The 15,055-nt window shown below is 34.6% G+C and overlaps 1 protein-coding gene across 6 annotated transcripts in view; it reads left to right on the forward strand.

Moving 5' to 3' along the window:
* Positions 1-15,055, forward strand: part of TUT4 (terminal uridylyl transferase 4) — a 154,799-nt gene that overhangs the window by 85,185 nt on the left and 54,559 nt on the right. For all 6 annotated transcript variants that reach the window (XM_037827221.1, XM_037827222.1, XM_037827223.1 and 3 more), the window contains exons 5-9: positions 3,506-3,683; positions 5,264-5,352; positions 6,659-6,710; positions 8,952-9,021; positions 10,413-10,539. In XM_037827221.1, the coding sequence (XP_037683149.1) occupies positions 3,506-3,683; positions 5,264-5,352; positions 6,659-6,710; positions 8,952-9,021; positions 10,413-10,539 (516 nt within the window). The remainder of the gene's footprint in view (positions 1-3,505; positions 3,684-5,263; positions 5,353-6,658; positions 6,711-8,951; positions 9,022-10,412; positions 10,540-15,055) is intronic.

The raw sequence follows: 15,055 nt of genomic DNA on the forward strand, positions 1-15,055 counted from the left end.
AGGGAGTGGGATCCACAAGGCTTTAACAATCACACTGTCCCCCCTTGTAAGCTACATTGTTATACAGTCATCTTCAGGAGTCCAGACTACTAGGTTGGAGTTTGATAGTTTCAGGTATTTACTTCTAGCTATTCCAACACATAAAATCTAAAAAGGGTTATCTATATGGTGCATAAAAACTTCCATCACAGTAACCTCGACTTCATTTGAAATCTGTCAGCCAGTGAAACTTTATTTCATTTCATTTCACATCCCCCTTTTGATCAAGAAGATGTTCTCAATCCCACGATGCTGGGTCCAGATTCATCCCTGGGAGTCATATCCCGCATTGCCAGGGATATTTACACCTCTGGGAGTCAGGTCCCACATAGAGGGGAGGGCAGTGAGTTCACCTGCCAAGTTGGCTTAGCTAGAGAGAGAAGGCCACATCTGAGCAACAAAGAGGTACTCAGGGGGAGACCCTTAGGCACAACTATAAGCAGGTTTAGTCTCTCCTTTGCAGTAACAAGCTTCATAAGGGCACGCCCCATGATAGAGGGCTCTGCATACCAAACCGTCAGTCCTCAATGTTTGTGAGAACATCAGCAGCAATCCAGGTGAGGAAGTCTAATGTTTCCGCATTTTCCCCCAGCTCCTAAGAGGGCCCTGCATATATATTTTTATTCTCTGACCAAATTACTTTGGGATATGTCGCTGTTTCACATTAACCTATATAATCCTACCAGGGCTCACTTCTTATTCAAAGTTCCAGGTAATTATGGTGGAGGATCAACTACTTTTGATTATTATATCTGATAGGAGCACCATGTCTCAAAAGATGAGATTGTTTCTTGACTGAAAAGTGGTGGTAGAAAATGCCTGTGTTATAATACTAAATGCAAGAAATGGTGTGGTCTCATTTGTGTTAAAAAAAAAAAATGACACTAGAGAGAACCTAAGATGGTGGCTAGGAGAGACAGGGCAAAAAAACTCCTCTGTGGAAAGTACTAGATGGTAGCCAGAAAGTGACCCAGAACACCAGTTCCAGCGATGCACCAGTTGGATGGGGTCTGCCAAATCCACAGGGACCGTGCACTTGGTGAAGCCGGGAGTCTGCATTCTGGAACGAGTGAGTGAGCCTGCTGAATATCTGACAGCCACGCTGCGGTGTGGGGGAACTGTGGGTTGGCATTTGGAGGTGGACTAGTTCTTTTTTAAAAAACCCAAAAGTGGCTGCAGATATGGCAGTGAGAACTACACAGTGAGGTGCGTAAGGAACAGGCTGTGAGTACGCCTCAGTATCTGGCATGGAATATAGCCTTTCGTGCACATGCTGCTAATAGTCTCGGAGGGAGGAAGGCAGAGGTGAGCCAAAAGGGGAAAATAACCACGCCCCTTGCAGCCATCTTCGCAGCGGGCTGGGAATGCTCCTGCCGGGCGCCAGTGCCACAGCCCAGAGCCTCGCCGAAAAAAAAAAAAACCTGGTGTGACAGGAAGTGTTTCCAGCATCACCTGCACACGCCACAATATTGGGCTTGGACAGTAGCCTTTCGCGCACCCACAGCTGATTGTTCTGGAGCTGGAAAGATGGAGCTGTGCGAAAAGGGAGAAATTAACACGCCCCATACAGCCATCCTTACAGCAGGCTGGGAACGCACCTACACAGCCTGGCGGCCTAGAACTTCCCTTGAGGGATGGCGCGCTCTTGTGACATAGCACAGCCTTCCCTCGGCAGAGGCCCTAGAAGGGTACGGCTTGGAAGAGGGACCCACTCGGAAATCCCAGGGACCATATGCCAGTACCAAGGACTTGTGGATCAGCAGCAGAGACAATCTGTGGCGAGACTGAACTGAAGGTTTGGACTCTTGCAACAGCCTTAAATCTCCAGGAACACCTGGGAGGTTTGATTTTTAAAGCTGCTCTCCCTCCCTAACTGCTCAGACACATGGCCCACATTCAGGGCGGACAGCACCAAAAACACACCCAAACTTGGTGTACCAATTGGACCCCACAAGAATCAGACCCCCACACACCACAAAGACAAAGTTGGGGAGAACTGACTTGAGGGGAATAGGTGACTCGCAGATGCCATCTGCTGGTTAGTTAGAGAAAGTGTACACCACAAAGCTATAGATCTGACAAATGCCTCTTTGTTGCTCAGATGTGGCCCTCTCTCTCTAGCTAAGCCAACTTGGCAGGCAAAATTGCTGCCCTCCCCTCTACGTGGGATCTGACACCCAGGGGAGTGAATCCCACTGGCAATGTGGAATATGACTCCTGGGGAGGAATCTAGACCCAGCACTGTGGGATGGAGGACATCTTCTTGACCAAAAGGGGGATGTGAAAGGAAATAAGCTTCAGTGGCAGAGAGATTCCAAAAGGAGCCAAGAGGTCACTGGTGGGCACTCTTATGCACAATATAGACAACCCTTTTTAGGTTCTAATGAATTGGAATAGCTAGAAGTAAGTACCTGAAACTATCAAACTACAACCCAGAACCCATGAATCTGGAAGACGACTGTATAAAAATGTAGCTTATGAGGGGTGACAGTGTGATTGGGAAAGCCATATGGACCATGCTCTCCTTTGTCTTGTTTATGGATGGATGAGTAGAAAAATGGGGGAATTAAAAAAAAAAGGCACCCAGTGTTCTTTTTTACTTTAATTGTTCTTTTTTCACTTTAATTTTTATTCTTATTGTTTTTGTGTTTGTGGTAATGAAAATGTCAAAAATTAATTTTGGTGATGAATGCACAACTATATAAATGTATGGTAAACAATTGAATGTGTGCTTTGTTTTGTATGACTGCATTGTATGTGAATATATCTCAATAAATATGGATTAAAAAAATGAAGCTAATGTGGAACATGAGATCATGGGTTGTTTTCTTCTTTGTATTTTCCTGTGTTTTGTGTAGTTTTTGTAATTAGCATGTTTTTTTTAATAAAAAAAACTAATTTTATTTAAAGTTTCATTGTTTGCATATAATATAGTCCCTGTTTAGCTTCTTAGTTTAAATTGGCTTTGAAACTTTTGCGTAGTGTTGGATAAAATAAGAGAGAAATCAGTTGTAAATGGTAGGAAATCTTATCAGATGTGGTGTTGGAGCCTCTGATGTTTTCCTGTGACCATGTAAACCTGATACTGCATATGCTGATCAGAGAAAATTTAAGACCTTCTATTATATCTGAGACAATCTTTGTTAGCTAATTTTTGTACTTAGGCTATCTTGTCCTTGATATAGCATTTCAGAATTTATGTAGACAATACATTAGGACAAATTTTATTCCTTGTGTATTTAATAGTAACCTTCCCCACAGCACCTCCAATTCTTCTAATTCTGCTTGTAAAGGCAGGATTCTAGGTCTCTTTTTTTTCATTTCCTGATTCACAGTGTCTTATGTATGACACTTAGAAGGTGCTCAGTGAATATTTGTATAGTTAATATATTTTTGTTCTTCCCCCCTAAATATAAGGTCAGTAAAATAGAAACCTTTCTGCTGTTGTTAAATATTACACTAATAGGAAAAACAGGAAGAAAGTGAGCTTCGTTCTCTACCACCTCCTTCCCCTGCCCACTTGGCTGCTTTAAGTGTTGCAGTTATTGAATTAGCAAAAGAACAAGGAATAACAGATGATGACCTCAGAGTTCGTCAGGAAATTGTGGACGAAATGTCAAAGGTTATAACAACATTTTTACCAGGTACAAATATATTTTATATTTAATTTTTAAATTCACGAAAACTCTTTCCTTTGCTTCCTCTTGAATTTAGATTAATTTTCTTAATATTTTTCTTTCTCTTTTTTCTCTATCTTAAAAGTAGATGAATTTAATTGTTTTATAGATGATGTGAAAATGTATTTTTGGGGAAAATGTTTCAAAAGAAAATTGAGAATTATGGCATAGCGTAATTTTGATAATAAGAAAGATACTTAAAATGCCAGATATAGGATAATTTCTTAGTGGCCACATATTTTAGTTTTTCAGTATCATTGATTTCTTATTTTTAATATCATTGATTTTTGAATGGACTTTTTAGTTACATTATCTTAAGTATAAACATTCCAACAAGTCAGTATTAATTAAATTCCTATTGTCTGATGTTAGAGAGAAAGTAATTTACTTTAACTTTGGACTGTGGAAATAGAATTTGCACTTCTATTTCTTTTTACTCTGTCTTCACAGAAAGTTTACTTTTTGATGCAAGGGGGAATCAGGCCAGATTTGTTTTAGACATGTGTAGATTATTTGCTTAACCCCATTATTATTATTATTATTGTTTGCTTCAATATAGGGTTTAAGTAAATGTATCTTAAATAACACTTCTTTCTTACCACAGTTGGTAAATTATAGTTTTGTATAGCTCTATTATGAGATTTATAGGAATGAAAGATTGAAATTTTTAAAATGGAATAAATGTTCATTTCTCTTTGTTTTTACTGTAATGTGATTTTCTACCTAAAATACATTGAATAGTAATCTAAATTATGTGTGAAATAATTCACTATTGTTAAAAGAATAGAAATAAAATTTTACAATTTTAATGATGGGTGATTTTCAAACATTCTGAGATAACTGAAAAGTAGATTTTTATACGTACAACTGAGTGTGAACGTATACTTTCTAAGAAACTAAACCACTTACCTGATCAGTTCCAATCATATTATTGTCAACTTGCTCTATCATGAGATGTTTTTAAAATTTGTCCTATTATGTTTTTGAAATAACACATTTCATAGTCTAATGCAGATGTGGGTAGTATGTTATTGGTGTTATTTATGTTGTATCATAATCTCTTGAGAGCCACAGAGTTTTTTGAGTTTTAGTTGTGCAATATCAAGTGACTTGGCTTCATTTTGTAGTTTTACAAAGCATTGGCATTGGATGTCTGTGATTTCTTCCTCACTCCAAGTGCTATCTCTTATTATCTAAAAATAAATGTAGTTTGTGACAGTAGCTATAGTTAGATTAGTACATACTTTACTTTTACATATTGAATACTAAACATACTCTCAGTCATTCCTAGATCAAATATTACTAAAATTTTGTTGAAACACTGAATTTTTATGAATAACTTCTCTCTCCCTTCCCTGCTCCTGCACACAAGACAGAAACATTTTTATTATTTTAAAGATCAGTCAGAAAGGGTGTTATTCTTCTGTAATTGTTGCACTAGAAGTGGGAGACAAAGAATTGAAATATATACAATCTTCATACCACTGTTTTTAAGGATCCTGTTTTTGCTTGCTATCTTATGCTTTGATATTTTTTCTTTTTTCCAGAGTGTTCACTTAGGTTGTATGGTTCATCCCTAACTAAGTTTGCTCTGAAAACTAGTGATGTTAATATAGATATAAAATTTCCTTCTAAGGTAAGTAATTGGAACCTTTTCTGTGTGGTTCTTCACTAGTACTTAATATGTTTTAATGATTATCTCCTTAGAGAAAGGTAGGGGACTTCAAAACTGGTTTGTAGAGTGGTAGCATCATGACTGAACAGTGCTTTTGGAAACTACTAGTAGGCTTAAGACATAGGCCGGGGAGAAGAAATAAGTGACAGAAAAAAAAAGGAAGTAAAGGGGAAGACAGTCAAAAGAAAAGCAAAACTGTTTTTATTTTAGCATATTGAACAGTTATTGCTTATAGACTTATTATAGTTATAGATGTATATTATTATATATTATAGTTAGTGCAGTTTAGAAAGTGAAAGAACTTTGAAATCGGACACTTCTGAATTCACATCCTGTCTACACTGAACAAGTTACTTGATCTTGGTTTCCTCATTTCTAAAACAGGGATAACTTTTATATTGAAGAAGATGATATATATCAGCTGTTTTAATATAGTGCCTGGTACATGATGTGTATTTTAAATAATTACTAGCTGGTATCATTACAACAGTACCAATATTGTATAAACTGTTAATATTGCTTATTTATTGATATATAAGATATTTAAAATAATCAGTCAATATTTTATGGATTTTTAATTATTTTGAATAAGTTTATGCTCAAAGAGGTTTGATTTGAGTAAAAATTTCGTGTTTTAATTTCTCACCTGATACAGTATGATTATTATCACATTTAGTTATGTTATTTACTTACATATTTATACTTAATGTTATTTACTTATATTATTTACTTTACAGTGTGATTATTACATATATATTACTATGTATTATTACATATATGATTATTTTGTATTATTACATATTTGATAATTACATATTTTAAATTGCAAAGTACACATTGACATTTGGCAAGCTTGTGTAAAATAGTATTTATTCTTAGGCTTTTGGCCAAACTGCTAGTTCCTCATATCCATAAAAGTTGTTTGTATTCCTTATCTTAACAGGTTCTCTTTAACAATCTTTGGCAAACTGATTTCTTTCCTGTTTGTTTTGCTGTGAAATTGCAGAACCTTTTCTCACTCTAAGAAGTCATTAATTCTAGGAGTATTGCTGGAATAAGAGCACTACATCATTTATTAGTTCCTGCTTCCATGAACAAGACTTAAATATAACTTGTTAATATGAACTATGTTTTCTATTTTCAATATTTTAAGATACAGAGCATGATTTTCCTTAAATATTATTCTTTAATGAAACTGAGTTCACTCTAAAGTTCTGCTATTTGAATTTTGAAATTAGTATACTGATTTAATTTGAAACTCTTTTAGATGAATCATCCAGATCTTCTGATCCAAGTGCTTGGGATTTTAAAAAAAAATGGTGAGTTTCTTTTTTAAAAAATTTTTCTTTCTTAAGTAGATCCTCTAAAGGTACTTGCATCATGCCATTTACATGGCTAATCAAGTTAAAAATCCTAGCATATTTGAGTCATATAATATTTGGGTAGAGATAGATACATGATATGTATTTATTTGATAGATATACTACTAGAAAAGGTAATTATCATGTTGGTTAGGTCAAAAATACCATGTAAAATTGATATGTAAAAAAAAAATGCTGCCTATTGGGTAATTCTGAAAATGTTAGCTTTGAATATTGTAAGTACTTCTTCTTTTTTTTTTTTTTTAAAGAAAACAGAAAACCTGTAACCATTAGGAGGTGATTGATGAAGGAAGACATAGGGAGAGAATCGGAAGAAAGAAAATGTGTACATGCACTGAGAAATATCTTTATTTTCCCACATTAAACAATGATACCTCATTTAATAATTTTTGTTACATAAACCAAATCATACCTAGTAAGTTTTGTATGTGCCTTGTCTTATCTGTATTGCTTTTGATGCAGAAAGGACATTGATATAGTTAAAAATACTTTTCAAATAAAATTTTTAAAAAACTTACAGCTGTCTCAAACCAGCCTGTAGTTCATATAATTTTGAAAGGTTATTTTCTTGGTTTTTATTTACTAGATGCTTCTGCTTTAAAGGAGACTGTTTTCCTTTAATTATAAAGTAAATGCTTAAGAGTTCAGGTTCTGGAACCAGACTTTCTGGGCTCAGATTCTAGTTTTGCCACTTATGACTGTGTGTCCTTGGGTTAGTTATTTAAGTGTATATGCTTTAGTTTTCTCATTTGTAAAATGGCAATAGTATACTCTTTCTCTCTCTCACGAGAAGGTTGTTGTGAGGAGAAATGGGTTAAGCTGTAGCTTGGAAAACTTCCTGGCTTATAGTAAACTCCTAAGAAATTATTACTGCTGCTATTATTATTACTGTTATCATCTTAACTTAAATTTTATGCATCAGAAGTACCTGGCAAAAATATTTGCATTTGGCTTTGAAAAGATAGCTGTTTAGCCTTAGCCTTATTCTCTCATTGGCTCTTATTTCAATTTTATACTTCTTTTTATACTCTGTTTGCCCCACCAGTCCTGTTATTGATCAGCACCTTCTTGGCATTTTTCTGAGAAATTAGTTTATAAGGAATGAACTTAGTCTACTTTATGTCCTGTAAAGATATTTTAATATAGTTTTCTTTCTTAATAAATACTTGTTTCTAATTGTGCAAAATTTCTATAGCAGTATTACTGATAGGTGGTAGACATATACTTCAGACTTACTGGATAGTGTCACCTTAGCATAAATATTTTAAAAATGTCTTCTGTGAAAATATATGAGTAGATCATCTTAAGTCACATAACATTCTTTACAAAATGTTTACAAAACAGTCTCATTGTAAAGGTGACTGTTCCCTTCTTTATTCCCTCATTGTACCCTCAAGAGACCTTCATCTTCAGGATTTATTTTTTTATGTGTGTTCTAAAACCCTCATTATGCTCTTTTTGTCTTATTCATTGTGATATATCCTGTGCACAACACAATAGAGCATCAGCACGTGTTTGGAATAAATTAATCATTTCAATTAGTACTACCAAGACATACTCTTTGAACTTCAAATGAAATAATGTTACTATATCTGAATTTATTTTGATTGGACATTTAGGTTATGGGGCTTATCTTGGAGGTATAGAGAAATACTTCAGAGGGGAGGTTGCTTTGCCCTGTTAGTTCTTCCTTAGGAGCTTTGATTAAGCAGACTCTTCATATATTAATAGGACACAAGGCCAGCAGAGTTAGCCTTCTATTTGCGTGGATAATTTAAAGAACTAACGTGTCTAAATATTGTGGGTCTTCATTTCATGACTCTGTGGAAATAGCCCTCTGAAGTACATGGTGAAGTAAATGGGAAGGCTCAACAATGTTGACTAGATTATATACTTACTGGGAAATAGTCAAACCTTTAGTGAGGTTAAGACCTTTCTTCTTAAGGTGATTATAATTTTCAGACAGTATTTGGGGCTGTACCTATGGCTTGTGATATAAAGCAGATGATATCAAGAGAGTTAAGAGATTCTTTTGGGTTAATGCTTATAAGGAAAAGAGTGGACTATTATACAGAAGCAGTGAGAGGAATTTTAGAAGGGAACAGTGTTTATCAGAGACTAAAAATTTGAGAGATGTTGACATTAGTTTACTTGTTTTTATTTTTTTTTCCCTATTAGTATTATATGTAGATGTGGAATCTGATTTTCATGCTAAAGTTCCTGTTGTGGTGTGCAAGGATCAGAAAAGGTTGGTAATATTGAAGAGTAAATAAAGTGTTAAAAACACCAATTAACCAAATATGTTGAGAACATCTCCAAGAGAGAAAATTTTTATTCTACATTTCTTTTTGTGTTGATAAGACTAAACTTGTTTCTAATGATTAAAAATAGCTGGCTTACCTAAAACATTTGAACAAGAAAAAGAATTACCAGACAATAGAAAATATAACACTCTAGCAAAACTGAATTTTTCTGTTAACTTCATTCACTTACCCAAAAATATTGAACAGTTTCTGTATGTTAGGTTCTGTTTGGCTCTAGGGATCCAGACATATCCAAACATAAATAAGAAATAGCCCCTTTTCTCAAGGAGCTTACAATGTATGAGATTCGAGTTTTTAGTTCACTGAAATTAAATCATTGACAATTGATCTTGCCTTTTCAACCAGATGTTTATAGGACTTAGAGAGCAAAGTGCCTTTGGGAAAGAAATTAAATAAATCTATTTCATATCAATGTGGAACACATGGAAACAAAACAGAAATGATACAGTGTTTCTTTTATTGATTATTAACTTACTATATTTCTTACATTTTAAGTTTACTGTATTTTATTAATCAAAGCTGAATCTATGGAGATCTAGTTTGTTATTTTGTAAACTAGAAAACTGAAGCTTGGAGGATTTAAACAATTCATCCAAATTCATGTCATTTAGGGGAATATCAGAATTGGAACACAAGTATTCTGATACCCACTGTTTTTTCTACCACATAGTGTCAGATTGCCTCTGTGTGGCAGTCCTAAGTACATTCTTCTGTCTCATCCCAAAATATCTCCACTATGATTCTGTCACTTCATTTAAGGTAGCTCCTGTTTCCACTTGCATTAAGCATAACATGTGTGCTAACATGTAAATCCATTCTGATCTCTTTTCTGAAAATAACATATCAATCAAGTCATGAAAGCTTTGATAGGAAATATTAATCAAGAAGTATATCTAGTCAGTTCAGTATATCATTTTTAGTTTTATCATTTGCAAAACAAAAAGAATAAACTAGGAAGATGTGTTATATTTTTTTGCATTGAAGAGAGCAGTGTCCTTTCATCTAAATCATATTTTAGTGAATCTTAGTATTGCTTTTGAGGTTAATTTCTCATGAACTTAAGTAGTAAATAAAGTTGAATTTTATTTCTGAGGTACAAATGAACATTAAAAACTTCTTTCTTTAGTTTTTATGGCTCTTTAGTGATGGAAATGATACATAGTATCCAGTTTAGCTCAAAATTTATTAAAACATTTGTTTTATTATGATTTTTTAGGCCTTAATAAAGACCTAAATAAAGAATAGCCACAGGATTTGAAATATTCTGCTTTTTAAGGTATTAATACATCAAAATTTGTTTCCTTTTCATTCACAGTGGTTTGCTTTGTAGAGTGAGTGCAGGAAATGATATGGCATGCCTCACTACGGATTTACTTGCTGCTCTTGGCAAAATGGAACCTGTCTTTACTCCCTTGGTATTAGCTTTTCGCTACTGGGCTAAGGTAAATGGAAGAGAAAAAAAAAGTACCTAATTTTCAAAAAAGTCATGCTTTTTCTTGCTCTGACGTATAATATTTATCATAATATGTGTGACAAAATAGTTGTCTTTGTCAGACAAAAAGCAGTAGGGTAGTTTTTGATTTATGGACATGAAAGTAAAATTTCATAGACTTATAGACATTGATGTATTTTAGAATTTTTAATTGTCATACTTAATTATTCTCCTTTTATGTACTATAGAAGTATCTCTGTCATATCTTTAATATGTGAGGCTCGAGTTTTCACTATTATTTTACTGTAAGTTAAGGTTCTTTTCTTGGTACATTTTGTTTTAATCTTTGTCTTAGAAGACTGTTCTCTTTCCTTTAAATTATTGATTGATCTCCCCTCCCCCCAAGCAATTTCTGATTGGGCAACTATGAGAATTAGTTATCTAAATTTCCTAAATATCAATCTAAATGACCTGAAGAGAAGATCTGAGCTTTTTTTTTTTTGGTGTATGGTCTTACAGTATTCTTCACTTTTTAGACTAGTGATGAGTAAATTCTGAAGGTGGTAGTGATGGTGTGGTAACTTCAGAGCAAAATGGCGAGAGGATGAATTTTTATTGTTGTTGTTTCTTTTATTTTAATTAAAGTAAGACATAGTCAATTTTAAAAAAATATCCAGGTGTCAAGCATTGTGAATGATGTAATATTACATTGTAAAATTTTAAGAGTAATATACCTAGAGTATGTTGTGGAAGGATACAAAAGAACTGCCAATAGTAATGCTGGAATAGTGGCAGTAAAATAGGGTTCAACTGCTAAAGAAGGCTCATAGGGTCCTAAATGGTAATGGCTACAAATCTACAGTATTTTTATAGGAAAAGGATATAATATGGGAACATCAGTGAGTAAAAAAACATGTATCACAGCCAAAGCTGCCTCACAGCAAGGTATTGGGAAAGGCCAGATGTGGGCTCCTTTTCTTCTGTAAGGGCCATGACAGGATGGGAACCACCAGTGTCGCGGAACACTCTGAAACCAGAGAACCCAAAATGGAGGTCCAGCTTAATTTTTTAATATTTTGCTAGTCATGTACACTATTCCTACTGCAAGATGAACCTCAACAGCAGAGCCAACCGAAAGCATCAGTCTTACTGTTATTAATAAACAGTAGTGACAAGCTGGTACAAACCACCTGAAATTCAAAACTTTGTAAGACCCATGTTTACAAAGTAACATTCTTAATCAGTATGTTTCATGCCTTGACCAGTGGATCAGTGCACTGCAGGGAGATTTCTTATTACAGTAGGACAGAGATTTTTTTTTGTGGTTTTCATTTTCTTAGTTATTGTAAGAAACCGAGAAATAATTTCTAGTATAGTTTAATTCTCAAAGATTTTTTTAAAAACAGCTTGATATCTCTTGAAGTTTCAAAACATGTTTTGCTTTATCTAGTAATTAAAATTCTAGTATATGAATATAATTTATTCTTGAAACTGACACAATGAAATCGAAGTTGATTGTTGTCTGGCTCTCTCTTTTCCTAAGTAGTCATATTCTTAGCATTCTCTTAATAGGAAATAATTCTTTAGATAATGTCTCTTAACTCTAAGTGGGAAAACTTTAGCCATATCATCCTTAGTTCATTATAGTCAAGTTACCTTACGCAGAGCCCTTTTTGTGATTGACATAGAATTACTTTTTAGCAGTATTTGACATCTAAAAGAGATCCCTGAATTTTAAGAGCTCTCAAATTACCTTAATCTTTTTCCTCTTTGAGATGTCTGGTGGTGTTAGTAGCATACATTGGCAGTTCCTTATAATTGCAAAGGGGTTGCTGGTTTACGTGACTCATTCATTAGGCATTTTATTCTTGATCTAATATTTTGGATAAAAGAGAATTTATTCTAGTGGAGTATTTCAGGCTCCTTTTGACAAGCATTTTGTAATCTCTTATTGTTAATTGGATTCTTAAATTTAGTAAGCCATTATAACTCTAATTCTTGTTCTAAATCTTTATTATCTAATGAAGAAAATAATAATAAAAGAACTCAATCCAATTATAGATCAATCTTACTTATGTAGATGCAAAAATCTAAATAAAATGGAAGCAAATGGAATAAACCATGCAGGGTTTATTTCAAGGATATAAAAATGGTTTAATATTAGGAAATCTTTTAACATGAGTTACTGAATTAACAAAGCAGAAGAAATGAGTGGATGCTGAAAAGACATGTTATATCTTAAAAAAGCCTCTTAAGTAAACTAGAAATAGAAGGAAGTTAATGATAAAGACTACTTATAAAAAAAAGAAAAAAATCAAATGTCATTTTAAACAGTAAATTGCTTAAATATGTTAAAATCAGGAAAGTTACAGAGATGTTCACTATCAATATTGCGCATTGTTTTGGAGATTTTAGAGAATGCAATAATGAAATGAAATAATGAGTGTAGATATTGGAAAAGAGGTAAAATTATCCCTTTTTGCCAATGATATATGATTGTACACCTAGAAAACACTAGGAACAGTGACTAGGATTAATAAGAGATTTTGGTAAGATGACTAAATACAAGAGAAATGTACAAAAATCAGTAGCTTTTCTTTGTCATAGAAATAACCTGGTAGAAGGAAGGGGGATGGATAGTACCATAATGACAGTGACACAAATTATAAAATACTAAGGAATAAATTTAGTAACAAAGGTACAGAAAGGAATTGATATTACTGAAAAATGAAAAAAAAAATCTGAACAAAAGCAAACATCTGTTGATTGCCTCGTATGTGCCAGATGCTATTCTAGGTTCTGGGAATATCGAACAAAGCATACAAAGTCCTGCTGTCTTGGAGATTACATGCTTGTGGTAGAATCAGACAGTTAAGTATATAAATAATATAATAACTGGTAGACGTTAGTGCTGTAAAAAGAAGGTGATGTGATAAGAGAGTACATTATTCTGGATGGTCAGGGAAAGTCTCTTTGAAGTAGTGGCATTTAAGCTCACATCAGCAGGAGCCAGCCATGTAGAAAGTCTGAGGGAATAGCATCCAAGAAATAGTACAAAACCTCTCTAGGGGGAATGAGCTCTTGAGGAGCAGAAAGGAAGGGAAGAGTGGCTGGAATGACGTCAGTGAGGGTGAAAGTGGTAGGAGAGAGTTCATGGATATGGTCCATGGTAAGGACTGTGGATTTTAAGTGTAGTGAGAAAGCACAGGAAAGGTTTTAAAGGTAGTAAATGATTTGATGTGATTTATGCTTTAAAAAGATCATTCTAGGGTAAAGAGAGGGAGCCCAGTGATTAGGCTGTTATGGTAGATTAGCCAGAGATGATAGTGGCTTGTGCCAGGTTAGAGTGGGTGTGAAGCAAAGTAGACAGATTTAGGATAAGTTTTGGGGGTAGAATTTGCAGTTGGATTGGATATGAGAGTTGAGGGAAAGTGAGTAATTGAAGACAACTCTACATTTTTGAAAAGGGAAAGATACCAACTTGGATGGGAAGACAGCATCCCTAAAATGTAAAATCTCCTTAAATTAATTTTCAAATGTAATATAATTCCAATTGGAACTATCAATAGTTTTTAAAAATTAGATAAAATGATCTTAAAGTTAAATGTAAAAATAAATGTCTGAAGCTAGCCAAGAATATCAAGAGTATGCTATTGGCATAGGGGTAGACAAATAGATCCATGAAACAGAGGCCAGAAGTAGATCGCAGTGAATTTAATATATGAAAAATATGTGAGAAAAAATAAAAAAATCATTTCCTTTATAAAACAATGGCGGGGGCAAGATGGTGGACTGGTGAGCTGTATGTTTTAGTTACTCCTCCAACAAAGTAGGTAGAAAGCCAGGAACTGTGTGGACTGGACACCACAGAGCAATCTGACTTTGGGCATACTTCATACAACACTCATGAAAATGTGGAACTGCTGAGATCAGCGAAATCTGTTAAGTTTTTGCTGCCAGGGGACCCGCGCCCCTCCCTGCCAGGCTCAGTCCCGTGGGAGGAGGGGCTGTCAGCTCCGGGAAGGAGAAGGGAGAACTGCAGTGGCAGCCCTTATCGGAAACTCATTCTACTGATCCAAACTCCAACCACAGATAGACTGAGACCAGACACCAGAGAATCTGAGAGCAGCCAGCCCAGCAGAGAGGAGACAGACATAGAAAAAAACAGCACAAAAAACTCCAAAATAAAAGCGGAGGATTTTTGGAGTTCTGGTGAACATAGAAAGGGGAAGGGCAGAGCTCAGGCCCTCAGGCTCGTATGCAAATCCTGAAGAAAAGCTGATCTCTCTGCCCTGTGGACCTTTCCTTAATGGCCCTAATTGCTTTCTCTCTTAGCATTTCAATAACCTATTAGATCTGTGAGGAGGGCCCTTTTTTTTTTTTTTTTTTTTTAATCCTTTTTTCTTTTTCTAAAACAATTACTCTAAGAAGCCCAATACAGAAAGCTTCAAAGACTTGCAATTTGGGCAGGTCAAGACAAGAGCAGAACTAAGAGAGCTCTGAGACAAAAAGCAATAATCCAGTGG

This window comes from Choloepus didactylus, chromosome 2 (assembly GCF_015220235.1).
Source record: "Choloepus didactylus isolate mChoDid1 chromosome 2, mChoDid1.pri, whole genome shotgun sequence".
NCBI lineage: Eukaryota > Metazoa > Chordata > Mammalia > Pilosa > Megalonychidae > Choloepus > Choloepus didactylus.